The following is a 22196-nucleotide window of genomic DNA, read 5'->3' as shown; positions in this document are numbered from 1 at the left end:
TTTATCTTGCAGATCTGGAGATTATTTAAGACCCCAGTGGTTTTCTAATTGTTCGTCCTGCAGTGATGATGTGAAATGATCTGGAGGTTTGAAGACGCTTCGTTCGCTCATTAACGATCTTTACTGCATGAGGAAAATATGTTGAAAGTGAGCTGCAGTTAATGTGTTTCAGACCGTCTGTGTGTCTGCGTTTGCTCATCTCAGAGCCAAGATCACTCATCTGCCAGAAACACACACACTCACACACTCTGGTGGTGTGGAAAGTGTCTGCATTGTGAAATTGTGTGAGTGTGTAATAACTCTCCTAACACGCTGACGTGCCAAACACCGCTTTCACAATCCTCTTTATGTGGAAACAATCTGAACGTGAGTGTGTTCTTCACATGTCGTGTGGTATTTTAACTCCTGTAGGTGTTTGTCATCAGGATTTGGTGTTTCGCTCGCGGCGCTATAAATATCTCCAGCGCTGGAGAAGCTAACGGCGTGTAACAGCCTTATTTGCTGAAAATTGGTTGAACAAATTTGAGGTGTGCGGCAGAAACGCACAATGAGGCTCTTGTTTGTCTGATGGTGGAGGAGGAGGAGGAGGAGGGGTCATAAAACACACACACACACACACACGCACACACACACACACACACACACACACACACACACACACACACACACACACACACACACACACACACACACACACACACATACACCTGAACACATATAGACTTATATTCACACTCACGCACACCTGAACCTATACACACACCCAACACGCACACATTCCTGATCTCATACGCACAAACCTGTATACAAACAGACACACACACACACTCATATTTACACACACCTTAATACAAACACATACACAAACACACACGCACACTCATATTCACACACACCTGAACACACACACATTCTTACACACATACACACACTTGAACTCATTCACACAAACCTGAGCACATACACACACACACTTATATTCACTCATACACACACTTATATTCACTCATACACACACTCATTTTCAAACATACACACACTCACCTGAGCACATACACTTATACTCACACACCTGAGCCCATACACACATTGAACACACACTCCCATACACACTCATATTCACACATACACACACCTGACAACCCACACTCTCACACACATACACACACCTGAACTCATACACACAAACCTGAATGCGCACACACACACTCAAACTCATATTGATACAAACACACATTCATACATACACCTTTACCTGAATTCATGCACACACCTGAACACACACACATGCATACACACACACACCTGAACTTGTATACAAAAACACACACACACACAGCTAAACTCATATGCACAAATCTGAACACACACTCTCACACCTGAACTCATACAAAAACCTGAACACACACACACTTGAACTTGTGTATACACACAACCACACAAAAACACACACACACAGCTAAACTCATACGCACAAATCTGAACACACACACACACACACCTGAACTCATATACAAAAACCTGAACACACACACACCTGAACACAAACACGCACCAACCTGAACTGACACACTCACACACCTGAACTCATATAAACACACACACACACACACATACACACACACATACACACACACACACTGATGTTAGCCTCTTCTGCTTCTTTTATAGCTGTTCAGGAGTAATTATGCACCAATAATAAACAGTATTTAGTGTAATATTAATAATAAACACGATCATTTATCCTTGATGAAAACGTGTGTGTGTGTGTGTGTGTGTGTGTGTGTGTAAACATTCCTCTCTCCTCTTCCTGGTTTTCACACTTGAGTCTGTCTGAAGGATCTGCTCCGGCACGTCCCGCTCTTATCTCTCTCAACACCTCCACTTCACAAGAGCACAGATTTCCCACCATGCATCTGTCCGCTGGGGCTTTTGGAAAATGTGTTGAGCCTCTACTGAAATGAGAACGAAGAATAATAGACGTTTAATATCCATAATAATGTTCGCTATTATTGTGTTGATCTGAAGATGAGAAGACGAGTCCGTGTTGTGTGAGCCGCAGGGTGTATTTACGGTTGCGTTAGGTTAGGTTTTATGGTGCGTTTTTAATATATTGACCTTTTTTTTCCCTCCGTTGCTGCATGGCGCATCCCCATCTCCATAGTGAGCAGCGCCGTCCGGTAGGCTGCTTAGAAGAACTTCAAAAAAGAGAGAAAAACGCTCTCCTGATTCAGTGTGTGCCGTCAGATCAGATGCTGAAATACCCGACCTGTCAGCTGTTATACTGTACTCCGCGGCTCTTCAATGCGCACACACACACACACACACACACAATACCTCACTGCATTATAAAGAGCAAACCATATTACTGGCATGAAACTAACAGGTATGTAAGGCATGCAATTTCCAAAAATGACCAATAAAAGTCTGTGACTGATACTCTGCATGTTGATTATAATCAGGAGCCGTTTGTTTTTCATTTAGTTAGTACGCAGGCTACATGTGTGTGTCAAACATGTTGTTGAAGTACATGTGTTTGGGTTGGTTATATGTTTAAAGAAAGAGAAAATGTTGACTTTAGCGATGACCAGGCTTCATTTAAATGGCAGAAGATGCCGTCTGACAACAATGGGAAAAATACCCTCGCTGCTGTTGTTTTTAATCCCGTTAGATCGCATGTTTTAATTAATCAGTCCAGTAGGTGGCGCTGATCAACAGCATTAAAGACGTAAAAAATTTGTAAATTAGATTAAAACTATAGTTTCAGAGCTGTCTGAATGTGACTCTATATATGCATCAGCTGGCGACCGGAAGTTCGAAGCATCCTCTTTGCGCGTACACACAAAGCATGATGGGTAATTTTGCGTTTTAAGAAAAGGGTCTATATAATGAATAATGGCCCATTTCCACTGTCAAAAGGTACCAAAAAAGCTAACTGTACCGTACTACTTTTTGGGTTTCCTTTCTAAAGGGTACCAAAAGGCGGAGCAAGACGCGCAGCTGAACGCTGTTGGTTTACAGAGAAACGTCACTAGCACATACTCAAGCCAGGAGAATGAAGACAACGGAAGCGGCATAGTCGGCGCAATAGTCTAGTGGTTAGCACGCTGACATATGGTGCAGTAGCACTTCAGGGCGTCCCGAGTTTGAATCCGGGCTCGAGGACATTTCCCGTCCCTTCCCCCTCTCTCTCTCCCACTTCATTTCCTGTCTGAAAAGCTGTCCTATCCACTTAATAAAGGCAAAAAGGCCAAAAATAACGGAAATAAACGGAAGCGGCATTTGTAAAGACACAGCAGAAACATTACACCGTAATAATATATACATATAATAACGAGCCATGGTCGACCTGAGCTCAAACAAACCTTGTCGTCATCTTGATGAACAGCCACAAAGCCAGGAAGAAGAGCAGAATCCACCCTGTGCCCTGTTGTTGTTTACCAGGCCATCTGAAGCGCGGGTGGTTTCACATGCGCGTCTATATTTAAAATAATGAACTTCTTGAGCTGATGATAATAACGTGCGCATGATTAATGAAATGCCATTGGTACCCTTTTGCCAGTGGAAACGTAAGCCTGATAAAGGTGACCCGTACTGTACCACTCAGTGGAAACGCACTATAAGTAAAGTTAGACTGAAGGGAATGTACATTCACGTCTGTGGAAAGTTTGTTGAGAAACTGAAGTATGAGGTGATGTCAAAAAATCATTGATCCTTTTAGGTGGAAGTGATAAACTGCAAACTTTAAATGTTTATATCTTCTAAATGTGAATTATGTCACTATTTTGGAGACACTAGAGATCATAGATATCCTTAAAACTGACATGCTGATACTAACATCTAAAGACAATTATTTTAATTTCACAAAAAGCACAACAGTTTTAATTACTCATTTCTAATAACCAATTTCTTTTGTCTTTCCTATGATAACAGTAATTACATGTTACTAATTAACTCTACTTATATTAGTATTCACATTAAAGTGCAGTTTAAAGGTTTAAGGTGGGCTAATAATATTGACCACAGCAGTTTTACAATGTTTTTTTGGTATCATTTTAGTTAATAATAGACTTATTACCTGCCTATTATTAAAATATTAACTGATTATTAGCACTTATATAAGTATGATCCTATTTTACATCACTAATCCTACCAAATACTTAAACCCAGCTACTACCTTACTATTAATCAGCTGCTAATTAGTAGTTTATTGAGCTAAAAACCCTAATGCTTTGTTATTAGTGTGAATTGCACATTAAAATAGTTGAAATTCCAGATATAGGGGATACTGCAAAAGAAATGCCTTGCTCTGTTAACCCTTTAAGGTGCACTCCTTGGACTGACAGCACTCTTCACAATTAAAATATAGTGTTATTAATAACCTACAGACTAAAGATCAACCATGGAAGTATTTAAATAGTAGTTAAGATGTCAAAAGTAGTGCACTAGTGGTTAAATGAAAAGTATTGTGATTGCGTAACTGTAGTTGTGTGTCCTGCTGGACCCCCAGCGCCGGCTGTGGTCTGCGGCTCGCTGTGATTCAGGGAATGTTTTCTGCGTGTTCGACACACAAAGGCTGCTCTGTGCCGGCCGCGTCCCAACACAAGCTGCTCCTGCACTGCAATTTAGGAGGCGTGCAGCACGGGAAACTGCGGCGCTTTCACTGAGCCAGTGGCCTTCATCAGCCGCGTAATTGCCAGGGGTTCTTTGCGTTTAAATACCGTGTTGGTAATTACCTTATTAACCAAATAACACGCTTCTGCTGTGAGGAGGAGCGCTCCACCTGTGCTGAGCTCTTCATACCTCGCTTTAACCCTTGTGTGCTGTTGGGTCATTTTCATCCACTCTGGGTGATTTTGAGGCTTAATTTAACCACAGTTTTCTCTGTGTTTCAGCATATGCAATGATTTCTGCTGACAAATCGTATTTTGACACACATTTCAGGAAAATGCCTTTGCCATTGCACATTGACTCCCCTTTTATTATGCTGGTGTCTGTTTTTGCTCCATTGACTTCCATTATAACCGTGTTTTTTATTGCAATGACATTGTATGATCATGCGTTCTTGATTGTTGCTGGTTTTCCCTGTTGGGAGGTGGAACAATTAGCAATGTTTTACAGTTGATCATCAGCTGCAGTGCAAAAAAAAGCTTAGTTTCTGGTGTGTGTGTGTAAGAGAGAGATCTTTGCACTCTTACTTGTTATCTCTGATAATCAAAATAAGCCCTTCAGCTTTCAGAACATTCATTCATTCATTTTCTTTTCGGCTTAGTCCCTTCAGCTTTCGGGTCTCCACAGTGGAATGAACCGCCCTGTCAGAACATAGTAAACATAATTAGTGTATTTATGCACACACAAACTAACTGCAACTTTTGCAAAGCATCAAATCACCAGCATAAGAGGAAGCAGAAGAAGAGAATATTGGGCATGTCTATTATCATGCACTTAAGCTGGGTCGGCACCTTTTAAAAGTGTGTGTTTGTATCTAAAAAGTCCATATTGGTATCTTAAAATTAGCTTATAGGCCTGTTGCTTTGACAACAACTCTCAGAGGAGTTTTGAAGAGCGAAGCTATCCATGTCAAATTGTCAACAACCAAATCCAGCCAATGCAGTAATCTACATACTGTATGAAGAACTAACGCCTCTGTTTGTGTTTCAGAGCGAATAACCGGATCGGCAGGGTCTCGCCAGAGCGACTCAGTCCACTTCTCTCACTGGAGACACTGGATCTCAGTAACAACAACATCGTGGAGGTTTACGCCGGAGCTTTTCCTCCCATTCCCCTCAAAAACCTGTGAGTCCTCCTGTTCTGCACTGAGCCGCGCTCAGAAACTCTCACTGACGCCCTCTTTACAAGATACTCAACTCAGATTTAGGACATTTGAAGGTTTCAGAGATTACTGTTAAAATAAACGCTCATATTTATGAAGACTAATACCCTTTTAATAAGCCCTTTTCATTTAGTTTAAGCTCTGTCAGACTCATTTTAAGCTCTTTTAGTCTAGATGAAGAATTAATTAGAAAATGTATGACTGTGTTGCGCTAGTTTAACGTCATATTACACTAGTTTATGACTTTATTAGACTATTTTCAGAAGCATTTAAGCTTTTTTAGACATGAACACTAACTGAGCTGACAGAATTAGGCTTGTTTAAGAAGAGGCTCTTTTGATCAAGTGTAAACTCTCTTTAGACAGTGTAGTTTGGCTTGTTTTAGAGTACTTTAAGCTCTTTAGGATGTTTTTAGCATATTCTGAACCTGTTTAAATTGTGTATTTACGTGTGTGCAGGTTTTTGAGTAATAACCGTATCTCCACACTGGAGCTCGGCTGCTTCAGTAACCTGTCCAGTTCACTGCTGGTGCTGAAACTCAACAAAAACCGTCTGAACTCCATCCCGGCCAAGATCTTCTCACTGCCACACCTGCAGCACCTGTAAGACACTCATGCACTCGCATTCAGATATGCATCCATGCACTCACACACATGCACTCATACACACACACATACACACTTGCATACATATACACACATGCACACTCGCACATTCACTTACTCAGTGGTGTTGGTGTTGTGCAGAGAGCTGAGCAGGAACCGTCTGCGGCGTGTGGAGGGTCTGACGTTTCAGGGTCTGCACGGCCTGCGCTCGCTGAAGATGCAGCGGAACGGCATCAGCAGACTGATGGACGGAGCCTTCTGGGGACTCAACAACATGGAAGTGCTGTGAGTAAAGCCTGAGAATTTATATCTGACACGTGCGTGCGTGCGTGCGCATGTGTGTGCATATGTATTTGTGTGCATATGTGTGTGTTGTGCATTTGTGTCTGTACGTGTGTGTGCGCATAAATATATGTGTGTGTGTGTGGTGCATGTGTACATATTTTTGTTACCTGTCAGGACACAAATGTGTATAATTTATAATAAAAACAAACGTGTGTGTGTGTGTGTGTGTGTGTGTGTGTGAGCAGGCAGCTGGAGTTCAATAACCTGACAGAGGTGAGTAAAGGCTGGCTATACGGCCTCCTGACGCTGCAGCAGCTCCATCTCTCACACAACTCCATCAGCCGCATCAAACCCGACGCCTGGGAGTTCTGCCAGAAACTCGCCGAGCTGTGAGTCCATGCTACATTATTATTATTATTATTATTATTATTATTATTATTATTATTATTATTATTATTATTATTAATATTATTATTAATATTATTATTATTATTATAAAATTCATTATACATATAAACCGCATACATGCATACACAGTATCATGTAAATTCTAACTTTTATTGTTGATGTTATTAATGGTGATTTAAGTGTTGCACAGCTTTATTTAATATGACAGTCTTATTGAGCGTATCGTATATGGAGCATGTCATATACTGAGCACATGTCTTCTGTTCATCAGTGATCTGAGCTGGAATCAGTTGAGTCGTCTGGAGGAAGGCAGTTTTGTTGGTCTCAGTGTCCTGGAGCAGCTCCACATCGGGAACAACCGGATCAGTTTCATCGCAGACGGAGTGTTTCGAGGCCTCGCAAACCTGCAGACGCTGTGAGTTCAGCTGCAGCACTGTACACAGAGATACTGGAGTATATGCAATATGGAGCATTAATCAGAATCCAAAAATCGATAAATATATGACGCCACAATGATATTGCTGTGAATTTTCACTATTGTCTATATGTAATGTCGCTGTTTTCTAAATGTGTTACACAAAAGTAATCTAAATGTAATCCAAATGTAAATCTAATACTTTTACCACACCATACATGTGTGGCATCAAATAAGCAGACCCCCTAGTTTTTCGCTTTTTTTATTTTATTTTATTTATATATGTCGGTATATGCCAAGCTAGTGTGTTTCCCATACTGATAAACTTCCGGTGACCTGTTAGTGTGAGTCTTTTTCCATTTTATACGGTTCCTTTTACAGCATCGATGTTGTAATGTCATTCAAATACAATCCGTTAAACAGACTTTGGCATTCATTTAGTTGCTCAAGAGTAAAACGAGACAAAAAGCCATTTGCAGAATCGGCAGGCTAGCACAGAAGCTCCATTGAATATACTGGGGTAAAATAAATGCTCGTATTATAAAGACATGGCGGGGAAAATGTTGTTTAATGCAGTGCTTCTTGTACAATCTGAGACCCACTTTATATTGGATATCACTTATTATCACTTATTTTTAAAGAAAACAGACCTTAAATGCGCCGATTTTGCATTGGCATACAATTCACCGTAAACGATTAAACCAGGTTACTGGCAAATGAAAAGTCCTATTAGCATGCTTCGGCATATACCCCATTCCCTGAAATTTGCGGACAATTTTGCGATTAAAATATATAAAAAAAAAAAAAAAATATATATATATATATATATATATATATATATATATATATATATATATATATATATATATATATATATTTCCCTATATATATATACATATCCCTATATATATATATCCCTATAAATATATATACATATCCCTATATATATATACATATCCCTATATATATATCCCTATAAATATATATACATATCCCTATATATATATATATATATATATATATATATATATATATATATATATATATATATATATATATTTTTTTTTTATATATTTTAATCGCAAAATTGTCCGCAAATTATATATATACATATATATACATATCCCTATATATATATATATATCCCTATATATATATACATATCCCTATATATATATATATATCCCTATATATCTATATATATATAGAGAGATATATATATATTTATATCTATATAAATAATTTACCATATTTGGTTGCCTATGTTAGGTGTGCAATCTGACACAAATCATAAAAAAATAGTCGGAAGCGCGTCAAACACACAAAAAGCCCAATTTGCACCACAGGATGTGTAATCGCATCTCTGTGCATTGACTTCACATGTAAATCACTTGCGCTTCATCCGCGTCTGCTTACTGCACAGGCTGCAAAACACCCCCCCCGCCTCCATGTAATGTAATGCTTGTGAGAGTGCAGGTGAGACGTCATATTTGGAGACTCAAATACATCACATGTGCTGTGTCTGCAACATCTTAGTCATGTAAAACATTTAGTTGCAAACTGAAATGAATATAATTTGATTATATGGTTTGGAATTTGATGTTTTATGAGATTATTTACATTTTTTGCGATTGTTTTGCTTTTAATTAAGAATTTTGCAGGATCGCAAAAAAATTGCGACTCTTTGTTGGATTCAGCGATCACGGAATCTCGAAAAACTAGGGGGTCTGAAAACGGGTTAGCACAAAAGTAATCTAAATGTAATCCAAAAGAACACACATTACCATAAATGTGTAATCTAAGAGATTATATTACTGTCTACATTTTTTTTGTTATCAGGACAGACTTTAAATGAAATATTTTTAAATGTGAATCCATCTAAAATTATACAATTTTTATCAAAAGGAAACCTTAAAAAACTGTTTTAGATTTTTATCTTATATATTATCATTATTATTTATGTATTTTACCTTGTATATTATTTATTGCTGTTGATTACTTTTAATTGTTAGAATACTTTTATATTATAGAAAATTGGTATTCATAAAACGTGGTAAAATTGATCTATTTTTATTTTTTGCCATGACATAGCCATAGAGGCTGAAATGGCAATAAAATTAAAACTCTCTCTCTTTTTGTGATCAGTAACGGATAATAATTCATATGTAATCTAAACAGCACAGTATTATTATGACATAAGCTGTTATTTTAGTTGATTGATTGTCTGATTGAGAGCCGGTGTTTGTTTGCTTGTATTTATGTGTCAGTATCAGGGTTTGCTAAGAGTGTGTGTTTTTGAGCTCATTTTTAGTGTCACACATGAACACACTGCAGCTTTACGACTGCCGTTCTCTGGGTGTGGATTTTAACAGTGTGGTTTTCTCTTTCTCTCTCTGTCTCAGAGATCTGAAGTTTAATGAGATTTCGTGGACCATCGAGGACATGAACGGCCCCTTCTCTGCTCTGGACAACCTCCGGAAACTGTAGGCTTCTACAAACTCCATTAGTTTTTAAATACATATGTTTTTGTAATTTTTTTTATAACACAGAACAAACAATCAGCATTCTCAAACATCTGAGGGGAAAAAAGAGAGGAAAGAGAAATAAAGGGGAATTAAAGCAAATAAATATATAAAAACAGGAATAGACTGAGCCAGGTTATCAGGTGGTCTAGCAGGTTGATTGGTGAATCACAGCTGAGTATTGAATATGTGGGTATGTATATGTGCGATTTAATTGTTTGTATCAAATGACAAACTTTGCTGCAAAAGAATCTACCTACAGGGACTAATAAAGTCAAGTCAACTCAAAATAAATAAACACATTTCAGTTATAGATGCAAACGCACAGCAAAAGTTGTGAAGAAATAGTTTGCAAAAACTTTTTGCAGTGGCCCAGCCAACATCCTGACTTAAACCCGATTGAGAATCTGTGGAGGGAGCTGAAATGTTTCTCTTTCTGTTATTTAATGTATATATAGTTTTATATTCTTAGCATAATCATTAATTCAGATGCTCTGATTAGCTTTGCTCTATATTTTTCCTGTTTTTTTTTTAGCTTCCTCCAAGGGAATCGCATCCGATCAGTCACCAGAAAGTCCTTCACTGGCCTGGAAATGCTGGAGCAGTTGTGAGCGTCTCCTTCACTCTTTAACTCAATGATGATGAAGATGAATTATGTTTATTGTGTTTCTAATCATCTCCTCTGTTCTCACATGACAGAGATTTGAGCAACAATGCCATCATGTCTCTCCAGGCCAATGCGTTCTCTCAGATGAAGAAGCTGAGCGAGCTGTACGTATAAAACTGTTTCTGGATCAGTTCAACAACTGCAGTGGTATATGCAATATCAGTAATGCAGGGAAGTGAGATAGATTACATTTAGCATTTGTGAGTTGCATGCATAGGTGGTTTATGCTAATTTGACCAATCAGATTGGGCCTTACTGTCTTAGATGGGTTGTTTCCATCCACTCTGGGCTGATTTTAAGTCTTAATTTGGCCACATCTTTCTCTGTGTTTCAGCAAATGCAATGATTTTTGCTGAAAAATCTTATTTTGACACATATTTTGGGAAAATGCTTTGAAAATCTTGAAAAATGTAATACACTCTGGGCAGATTTACTAATCTTTGGTTATGTTGGTGTCTGTTTTTGCCCCATTGACTCCTATTATAATGATTTTTTAGTTTGCAAAAGCCATGACAGCATATAATCATGCATTCTTGATTGTTGCTAGTTTTCCCTGTTGGGAAGAGGGACAATATATCATTTTTACTGTTTATCATCAGTTGCAGTGCAAAAAAAAGCTGTGTGTGTGTGAGAGAGAGTATTTGAGAGTGTAAGAGACCTTCGCACACTTATCTTGATATCATATCCCAGAGTGGATGAAAACATCCCCAACAGCACACAAATGTTAACACTGTTTACAAATATGGTTATGGTAATGCCCAGCAGCAGAAGGGAATATTTTCCCAGTATTCCTTTGCGTGTTGTGAATCTGTGTGTGTGTGTGTGTGTGTGTGTGTGTGTGTGTGTGTCCGTCAGGCACCTGAACACCTCCAGCCTGCTGTGTGACTGCCAGCTGAAGTGGTTTTCTCTCTGGGTGGCAGAACAGGCCTTTCTGGCTCTGCTGAACGCCAGCTGTGCCCATCCACATCTGCTGAAGGGCAGGAGTGTCTTCAGCGTCGCCCAGGACGAGTTCGTGTGCGGTGAGCTTAACACACACACACACACACACACACACACACACACACACACACACACACACACACACACACACACACACACACACACATTACACTGGACACATGTAATGCATTTTTATCTTGAGTCAGTTTCATCTTGCATTAACACTGGATCTACCAGAATTCTATAACTACTAGACTTACCACAGAGGTCATTCTGAACATACTCCAATAAGACGTCATATTGTCACGTCATATTTACATTCAAAGCTCCTATTGAGATTTTAAAATTAAGCTTTGGATGTCTGTTGTCATATTTCATTAAGTTAACACTATAAAAATATGATTTTTTTTGCTTGTACAACCTATAAATGTGTACTAGTCTGCGCATCACTTTCATTTTTAATAGTAGATAGGCTAGTTTTTAAAAGGAAATAGGGAAGTTTTGTACTACAGATGGCACTCTAGGTTTGTGTTTAACAGCAGACGACGCTCTAGGCTAGTTTGTAACAGCAGATGGCACTCTAGGCTAGTTTTTAACAGCAGATGGCGCTCTAGGCTAGTTTTTAACAGTAGACAACGCTCTAGGGTAATTTATCAGCAGATGGCGCTCTAGACTAGTTCTTAACATTACATAGGCTAATTTCTAACAGCAGACGGGACTCTGGGCTAGTTTTTAACAGCAGATGGCGCTCTAGGCTAGTTTTTAACAGCAGACGACGCTCTAGGCTAGTTTTTAACAGCAGATGACCCTCTAGGCTAATTTTTAACAGCAGATGACCCTCTATGCTAATTTTTAACAGCAGACGACGCTCTAGGCTAGTTTTTAACAGCAGATGGCGCTCTAGGCTAGTTTTCAACAGCTGACGACCCTCTAGGCTAGTTTTTAACAGCAGACGACGCTGTAGGCTAGTTTTTAACAGCAGATGGCGCTCTAGGCTAGTTTTCAACAGCAGATGACCCTCTAGGCTAGTTTTTAACAACAGATGGTGCTCTAGACTAGTTCTTAACATTAGATAGGCTAGTTTTTAACAGCAGACGGCGCTCTAGACTAGTTCTTAAAATTAGAGTGGCTAATTTTTAACAGCAGAGGGAGCTCTGGGCTAGTTTTTAACAGCAGACGGCATTCTAGGCTAGTTTTCAACAGCTGACGACCCTCTAGGCTAATTTTTACCAGCAGATGGGACTCTGGGCTAGTTTTTAACAGCAGACGATGCTCTACGCTATTTTTTAACAGCAGACGATGCTCTAGGCTATTTTTTAACAGCAGACGATGCTCTAGGCTATTTTTTAACAGCAGACGGCGCTCTAGGCTAGTTTTTAACAGCAGACGGCGCTCTAGGCTAGTTTTTAACAGCAGACGGCGCTCTAGGCTAGTTTTTAACAGCAGACTGCGTTCTAGGCTAGTTTTTAACAGCTGACGACCCTCTAGGCTAGTTTTTAACAGCAGATGGCGCTCTAGGCTAGTTTTTAACAGCAGACGATGCTCTAGGATATTTTTTAACAGCAGACGATGCTCTAGGCTAGTTTTTAACAGCAGACGGCGCTCTAGGCTAGTTTTTAACAGCAGATGGCGCTCTAGGCTAGTTTTTAACAGCAGACGATGCTCTAGGATATTTTTTAACAGCAGACGGCGCTCTAGGCTAGTTTTTAACAGCAGATGGCGCTCTAAGCTAGTTTTTAACAGCAGACGACGCTCTAGGCTAGTTTTCAACAGCAGATGGGACTGGGCTAGTTTTTAACAGCTGACGAACCTCTAGGCTAGTTTTTAACAGCAGATGGCGCTCTAGGCTAGTTTTTAACAGCAGATGGCACTCTAGGCTAGTTTTTAACAGCAGACGGCGCTCTAGGCAAGTTTTTAACAGCAGACGGCGCTCTAGGCTAGTTTTTAACAGCAGATGGCGCTCTAGGCTAGTTTTCAGCAGCTGACGACCCTCTAGGCTAATTTTTAACAGCAGATGGCGCTCTGGGCTAGATTTTAACAGCAGACGGTACTTTAGGCTAGTTTTTAACAGCAGATGGTGCTCTAGACTAGTTCTTAACATTAGGTAGGCTAATTTTTAACAGCAGATTAAACTATGGGCTAGTTTTTAACAGCACACGGTGTTCTAGGCTAATTTTTACCAGCAGATGACTTTCTAGGCTAGTTTTTAACAGCAGATGGCGCTCTAGGCTAGTTTTTAACAGCAGACGATGCTCTAGGCTAGTTTTTAACAGCAGATGACTTTCTAGGCTAGTTTTCAACAGAAGACGGCGCTCTACGCTAGTTTTCATCAGCAGGTGATGCTCTAGACTAGTTTAAAGAAAATACGATTGTTTTTGGTAATACAGCCTATTAATGTGTACTAGTCTGCGTCTCAGTTTCATTTCCACTTTCACATGCAGGCTAGAAGGCACTTTTGCAGCATTGATATGCTGTTTTGAAAGACATATCTGAAGTAAAATTCTGTTTTTTGCTAACAGAAGGTTATGGTTTTGTTAGCAGATGCATGCATATTTATAGTCACTGAGAAAATGTAAATAATTTCTGAAAATGTTAATGTGTTTTAAAAGTCTAATATCATTGTTTTAATCACCAACCATAGTCTTTAAAACAGTCGTTAAAGTGCAGTCAAAACTAAAGCATTGTTTGTGTGATCTTTACTTTCTGCTCAGATGATTTCCCCAAACCGCAGATCACGGTTCAGCCGGAGACCCAGTCGGCCATCAAAGGCAGCAACGTGACATTCGTGTGTTCGGCGGCGAGCTCCAGCGACTCCCCGATGACCTTCGCCTGGAAGAAAGACAATGAGCTGCTGAGTGAGCCGGAGATCCAGAATCAGGCCCATGTGCGTGCTGCGGCCGGAGAGACGGGCGAGCTGACAGAGTACACCACCACACTACAGTTGCGGCGGGTGGAGTTCAGCAGCGAGGGACGGTATCAGTGCGTCATCTCCAACCATTTCGGCTCCTCGTACTCCAGCAAAGCCAAACTCACCGTCAACAGTGAGTGCTGCCAAACTCCGCAGCGTCTGAGTTCGCTAATGTGCTATCGATGCATTCGTGATTCATTTAGAAGATTTCTGAATACATTGTGATTCAGCATTGCAGACGGCACTCTAGGCTAGTTATTAACAGCAGACGACGCTCTAGGCTAGTTTGTAACAGCAGATGGCGCTGTAGAGGCTATTTTTTAACAGCAGATGGCGCTCTAGGCTAGTTTTTAACAGCAGACGGTGCTCTAGGCTAGTTTTTAACAGCAGACGGCGCTCTAGGCTAGTTTTTAACAGCAGATGGCGCTCTAGGCTAGTTTTTAACAGCAGATGGCGCTCTAGGCTAGTTTTTAACAGCAGATGGTGCTCTAGGGTAGTTTTTAACAGCAGATGGGGCTGTAGAGGCTAGTTTTTATCAGCGGACGGCGCTCTAGGCTAGTTTTTAACAGCAGATGGCGCTGTAGAGGCTAGTTTTTAACAGCAGACGGCGCTCTAGGCTATTTTTAACAGCAGATGACGTTCTAGGCTAGTTTTTAACAGCAGATGGCGCTGTAGAGGCTAGTTTTTAACAGCAGAAGGCGCTCTAGGCTAGTTTTTAACAGCAGATGTCGCTGTACAGGCTAGTTTTTAACAGCAGACGGCGCTCTAGGCTATTTTTTAACAGCAGATGGCGCTCTAGGTTAGTTTTTAACAGCAGACGGCGCTCTAGGCTATTTTTTAACAGCAGATGGCGCTCTAGGTTAGTTTTTAACAGCAGATGGGGCTGTAGAGGCTATTTTTTAACAGCAGATGGTGCTCTAGGTTAGTTTTTAACAGCAGATGGCGCTGTAGAGGCTAGTTTTTAACAGCAGACGGCGCTCTAAGCTAGTTATTAACAGCAGACGGTGCTCTAGGCTAGTTATTAACAGCAGACGGTGCTCTAGGCTAGTTTTTAACAGCAGATGGCGCTCTAGGTTAGTTTTTAACAGCAAATGGCGCTGTAGAGGCTAGTTTTTAACAGCAGATGGCGCTCTAGGTTAGTTTTTAACAGCAAATGGCGCTGTAGAGGCTATTTTTTAACAGCAGACGGCGCTCTAGGCTAGTTATTAACAGCAGATGGTGCTCTAGGCTAGTTTCTAACAGCAGATGGTGCTCTAGGCTAGTTTTTAACAGCAGATGGTGCTCTAGGCTAAAATTTGAAGGCTCAAAATCCCGTTTGCATCCCTGTATAATGTTCATGTGTTTTCTCCGCAGTGCTGCCGTTCTTCACCAAGACGCCGATGGACCTGACGATCCGCGCAGGGGCTACGGCACGTCTGGAGTGTGCAGCTAGCGGACACCCGTCTCCGCAGATCGCCTGGCAGAAAGACGGAGGCACTGATTTCCCTGCGGCGCGCGAGCGAAGGATGCACGTCATGCCCAGAGACGACGTGTTCTTCATCGTAGATGTGAAAACAGAAGACATCGGCGTCTACAGCTGCACCGCGCAGAACACAGCTGGAGCTATATCTGCTAATGCTACGTTAACGGTGCTCGGTAAGTATGTGCATGTTAAATATAATAATGATGGTTATCTAATGGTGTATTTTTATAATGGAATTATTTATAGACCACATGCAAATGCAACAGTGTGTGTAGAAATAAAGATGAATTGAACTGAAAAGTGTGTACAGTGTGTGTGTGTGTGTGTGTGTGTGTATGTGTGTGTTCTGTTTCTGATCGCTGTGAGTTTGGTGTGTTATAAATTGTTGATGTTTATCCTCCAGAAACACCGTCATTCCTGCGTCCGCTGCTGGACCGTGCTGTGGCGAAGGGTGAGACGGCGGTGCTGCAGTGTATCGCGGGCGGCAGTCCTCCACCACGCCTCAACTGGACCAAAGACGACAGCCCCCTGCAGGCCACTGAGCGCCACTTCTTCGCTGCAGGAAATCAGCTGCTGATCATTGTGGACGCGGCGGAGGCCGACGCCGGCACCTACACCTGTGAGATGTCCAACCCGCTGGGCACCGAGCGCGGGAACCTGCGGCTCTCTGTCCTGCCCAACCCTAACTGTGATCCAGGGTCGGCAGGTGGAGGGGCTGTGGGGGCTGCGGGGGGTGGACGAGGCTCCGAGGAGGACGGCTGGACCACTGTGGGCATCGTCATCATCGCAGTGGTGTGCTGTGTAGTGGGAACATCTCTGGTGTGGGTCGTGATTATTTACCACACACGCCGGCGCAACGAGGACTGCAGCGTCACCAACACAGGTCAGTTCAGCATCACACACACACACACACACACACACTCCTTTTGGGCCTTGAAACGGAGTGTGACAGGGAAGGACTTCAGATTCACCCCTAAGAAATGGGACAGCGCTACAACACACACACACATCATCATATGTCATCACGAGCTCTTACTTCATATGAGGTTGATCATATGAGACCTGTTGCATTATGTTTTGGTATTATCTTCAGGAAATCATCGTTATCATAACAATATAACTTGCTTATAAGCTTTTAACGTTACACCAGACACTGTAAAAAGCTCATTCCCAGCCACTAGACTTTTCTGACAGAGTATGTTGTGTGTGGGACTACTATACAGGAGTTCTTATTATCAGCTGACTATTAAACTTCACTACACACTCTAGAGACATCAGAGATGCATTTTACATCATGTATAAAGGGGCAGAATAGAGTCTCCTATAACTCCAGTAACTGTATCTGACTGTGTGTGTGTGTGTTGTGCAGATGAGACTAATCTCCCACCAGATATCCCCAGTTACCTGTCGTCTCAGGGCACGCTGGCGGAGCGACAGGACGGGTATATGCTGCCGTCTGAGAGCGGCAGCAGCCATCAGTTCATCAGCTCCTCCATCGGGGGATTTTACATGCCGTCCAAAGACATGAACAGTAAGACACGACCTCTGACCTCTGATCACTTCTTACCATAGCTGTCAACATTGGGATGTGAAAATACAGGATATGCCCACCATATTAAGGGATACTAAAAATGTTCGTTTCAGCTGTTTCATTGTAAATAAACAGTTAAACGGTCAGTAATATGTTTTATTATAATTATTATTTACAAAAGAAAAAATAAATAGTATACTTTAGTAGCAATTACATTAGCAAACAGTTCAGCTTATTAAAATTAATAGCTATTATAATGAAATGGAATCAATCTCATTACTCTTCACTGTATAACTTACATACATGATTAAAGAGCAGCGAATGAATCTCTTATTTATTTATTTAGATTTTTTAACAGGCGTCACTTTACAAATGCATTTAAGGGCTATGAAACCCCCCTGTTTCAGCAGGGTGTTTTCACACCTCTAGTTTGGAAAAAGTCAGGTAAGTGGGTGTGTCTAGCTCTGTTTAGGGGGGAGGGAAAAGGGGAAGGATTTGAATAAAAATGGGAGTTTCCATTTGGGCACGTGCTGATTTTCACAGAGGCAAAATAAACACACATGCAGGGGAGAAAGACAGTGACTGTGTTTAATGACGGTACAATGTTTGATACCGCACGACGTATAAGAGAAAAAAAACCTCTGCATTTCTCTGTAACTCAGATGCACTCAATAGCTCAGAAAGCCGTGTGTGTGTAGACTATCCTGTCACAAAATGCGGCGAAAATTAAACACGACGGTCGGTAATAGTTTGCTTGCAGTGTTCACGTTTACACTCGGAGAGCAGCATTTACAGCAGATCTTTCAGCCCATAATATTGTAGTTATATTAACGTAAACTAAGTAACTTAGAAATCATTTTGACTAAGGTCCGTCTTTAAACACTGAAAGAGTAGGCTACTGCCGGCTATACGAACTATAACTTTGCCATCTGAATGAACAAAGAAAGGGCATTGATCGCACACACTTACCAAATCTGTAGAGACAGGACAATCAACACTTGGAGCCGCGTCTTTATTTAAAAGGAGACGAGCAGCAAATCCGGGAAAGTCTTTTCCCACTTCTTTTGGCAACAACGTGTCGTCTCTCTGCCGTCTGAACACTGTTTCAGGTACAAACAACCATTGAAGCCAGCATGCATATTAATGAAGTTGCACCGCATACACAATAGAGCGCACTGATTGGTTTGAACCAAGTCTTTCTCATGAATGAATGCAGCACACCCAGAGACGTCACAAGGTACTCCCAGGCACAGACATCCAGTCTCCAAGCTGTAATACACGCTAAGATCTCATGGCTGTGACGCAGCTTCAAAAATTCATTTCAAACCGGAAGTACGAATTTGCTCGAAGTAACGCAAAAACGACCAATTTTCACTTTTTAGTGAAATATATGCGTCTTAATAGTGTTTTTAGCAGTGTGGGACACATATACGACTGTCAACAGCTCAAAATATGTGTGTTGGTGTTTCGGCCCCTAGTGGTTGGGTGGTATGGGTCGCGTATAAGAAGGCTCGCCTCTTTAATGTTTATTTGCCACCCTTCAGAGAAAGACTGAAAATACAGGAGAAATACGAGAAAATACCTTTACGGGATGATAGCAGGTTAGAACTGTAAAATACGAGAGAATCCCGGGAAAAACGGGAGGGTTGACAATGTCTGTGTGTGTTTGTGTTCCCGCAGGCCTCTGTCAGCTGGACACTGGCAGTGAAGCGGATCTAGAGGCTGCGATCGACCCTCTGCTCTGCCATTATCAGGGGCCCGTCGGCTCTCTGCTGACCCCAGGAGCGCACTACAGCGCAGAGCTGCCTGACACGTACACTGGTGAGACACACGCACACACTTATTAAACATGTTACACACAGACTGCTCAGAGATACACACACATACACATACACACACACACACACACACACACACACACACACACACACACACACACACACACTGGCCCGTCGGTTCACTGTTGACACCAGGAGCACATTACAGTGCAGAGCTGCCTGACAAATATACTTGTTACACACGTATACACACACATACACACAAACAGAATGGTGAGAGATACACACATGGTACACAAACACCTACTCCGTCCCGTGAGAGATACATACACTCATAACAAATACTCACACTTTCTTTAGAGATATACACACACACTGTTGAGAAATACACACACACTGGTGAGAGATACACACACTGTATACACACACACACTTTTGAGAAATACACACACTGTATACACACACATTGTTGAGAAATACACACACTCTATACACACATTGTTGAGAAATACACACACACACACACACACACACACACACACACACATGCACGCACACACTGTTGAGAAATACACACACTGTATACACACACACACTGTTGAGAAATACACACATTATACACACACACACACTGTTGAGAAATACACACACTGTATCCACACACACACAGTTGAGAAATACACACATTATATACACACACACACTGGTTAGAGATGTACACACACACACACTGGTGAGAGATAAACACACTATGCATACATGCTTTTTACACACACACACACGCACACACACACACACACACACACACACACTATACACCCAGAGCTCTGATGTGTGTGTTGTTGGTTCCTCCTCTGCAGTGTGTGTGTCGGAGCCGCGTCTCCTCTCAGACTCGTACAGCAGGAAGAGAGATTTCTACACCTGCAGCTCCTCATTGGATCCCTGCGATCACATGATGCTGCCGCACGACATCACTTCCTGTGTGGACGACTGCGAGATGGACCTGCCCCGCTCTGGGTCATACATGGGTGAGTTCACAAACACATGAGTGTGTGTGTGAGTGTGTGTGTGATGCATGTTATTGTGGTGACGTTATTTTGAGTGTGTGATGTTATTGTGGTCTGTGTGTGTGTGAGTGAGTGTGAGACATTGGTGCGTACGTGAGTGTGTGTGTGATGTTATTCTGCATTCAAAACAAATGCAAGCGCAGGTTGCCAGATTGAGGAGCGAGTCTGACTTAAACTGTTCTAAATTAAAGCAACAGCACGCGATATAAGGACTATTCTCCACATTAAAAGCAGTTTTTGTGCTAAGCAGCACCTGAAATATAGTATATTTTAGAAAGATCTTCTGTTTCTCACAGCTGAACAACAGAAAAGTGATGAGCTCAGGTACAGCTCATGTGCTTTATTCAGTATTAATGCTGATAATGTGAGTCTGACAGGACATTCATCACCATATACTGAAAGCAGCAGCAGATAGTTCAGCTCAGATCTGGAGAATAAAATAAAGCGTCTGAAACTGAACTCTAGAACTGAGACTCAGAGCAAAGCAACACACATCAGTGATTCAGCATCTACATTTAATGATGATAAAGAGCTTTAATATGTATTCATTAGATTATAAAGCTGAGCGTTGTGCTGGAGTGCAGTGAGTGCACTATTCTGTGCTTCTGTATGGCTGGATTTACATCTCTGTGGTGTTTCGTCTGGTGTAAACAGCCCGATTCCTCATCACTGCGTATCTCCTCATGTAGCGTGCTGTCAGGACACGAGGTTACAATGTGACCTGCTCACCTGATGATTACGCTCCTAATATTTATATTATTAACTCATTAATAACCTCATGTGGAACTCTGAATCTGCGTCTCATTTCAGAGTCTGCTACTGTCCACCAGAGGGCGCATTTCAGTCACAGACGCATGCTTAGAGAGCCTTCATTACTGAATGGATGAAATACGCTGTTTTCCACCATCTGGCAACCCGGGTGGAAATATAATTAGCTAAACTGGCAGTGGGCGGGATAAATGACCAAAACAAAGACAGCCGTTCCAGCACGGAAGACATATTATCAAAGCAGAATATCTAACTTCAGATTAACAAGAATGTTCACTGAGCATGTTTCTAAATATCTGCAAACATGTTATTGTGTTTTTATGCATTAGTAGAGTCAAACACTTACAGTGCCTATTTTTTTTTATAATGCATAACTCGTTACTTACTTGAGAAGTCATATTATTAGGTAACTCACGTTAAAAATGAAGTAATAATATTTGAGTTACTCTTTTAAAAATGTAAAGTGCTGCATTACTCGTTACGTACAAAAGTCACGTTATGACATAACTCACGTTACTTGTAGTGCATTTCCCCCAACACTAATAATGAATGCATGAATGAAAATCACGTCACTGTTCGGTTATACACATGATGCATACACTTATTACATCATATTATAGTATTATTTGTATTTATTATATGCTGCTGCACTGCAGAATGATTCTGATTGGCTGAGGAGCACTGTAGCTGTGCGGTTATATGTAAATAAGTAGTTCCGGCAGGTTTAGAGCGCATTACAGCTCCATATCACTCCACTGATCGATTATTTCACAACTTCAACAATCAGAAATCACATCAGAAGGAAGAGGAGATGTGGAGGACACTAGTGGTACACACAGGAGGACAAAAACCTGACAAATACACTCTCAAACACACTCGGATCCGTTCAGCTATTAGAAAATAATGCCAAATCATTACCTCGCCTATGCTGTATTTCCTAACAGCCCACCATAATTAATTCCTCACTGAATGCATTGATGGCTAAGCATGTGTGTGTGTGTGTGCTAG

General features: G+C 41.2%; 1 protein-coding gene across 1 annotated transcript in view; it reads left to right on the top strand.

Annotated features, from left to right (window-relative positions):
* Nucleotides 1-22196, top strand: part of lrig3 (leucine-rich repeats and immunoglobulin-like domains 3) — a 42131-nt gene that overhangs the window by 19429 nt on the left and 506 nt on the right. Inside the window, exons 4-18 of the mRNA XM_056456298.1 lie at nucleotides 5662-5796; nucleotides 6292-6435; nucleotides 6580-6723; nucleotides 6969-7112; nucleotides 7403-7546; nucleotides 9949-10029; nucleotides 10604-10675; nucleotides 10768-10839; nucleotides 11591-11754; nucleotides 14386-14715; nucleotides 15936-16217; nucleotides 16448-16927; nucleotides 17414-17575; nucleotides 19256-19396; nucleotides 20214-20381. Coding sequence (XP_056312273.1) covers nucleotides 5662-5796; nucleotides 6292-6435; nucleotides 6580-6723; nucleotides 6969-7112; nucleotides 7403-7546; nucleotides 9949-10029; nucleotides 10604-10675; nucleotides 10768-10839; nucleotides 11591-11754; nucleotides 14386-14715; nucleotides 15936-16217; nucleotides 16448-16927; nucleotides 17414-17575; nucleotides 19256-19396; nucleotides 20214-20381 — 2663 coding nt within the window. The remainder of the gene's footprint in view (nucleotides 1-5661; nucleotides 5797-6291; nucleotides 6436-6579; nucleotides 6724-6968; nucleotides 7113-7402; nucleotides 7547-9948; nucleotides 10030-10603; nucleotides 10676-10767; nucleotides 10840-11590; nucleotides 11755-14385; nucleotides 14716-15935; nucleotides 16218-16447; nucleotides 16928-17413; nucleotides 17576-19255; nucleotides 19397-20213; nucleotides 20382-22196) is intronic.

Source organism: Danio aesculapii, chromosome 4 (genome assembly GCF_903798145.1).
Source record: "Danio aesculapii chromosome 4, fDanAes4.1, whole genome shotgun sequence".
In the NCBI taxonomy this organism is placed as follows: Eukaryota; Metazoa; Chordata; class Actinopteri; order Cypriniformes; family Danionidae; genus Danio; species Danio aesculapii.
The sequence above is the reverse complement of the archived record's forward strand: the minus strand, read 5'-3'. Positions and strand labels throughout refer to the sequence as shown.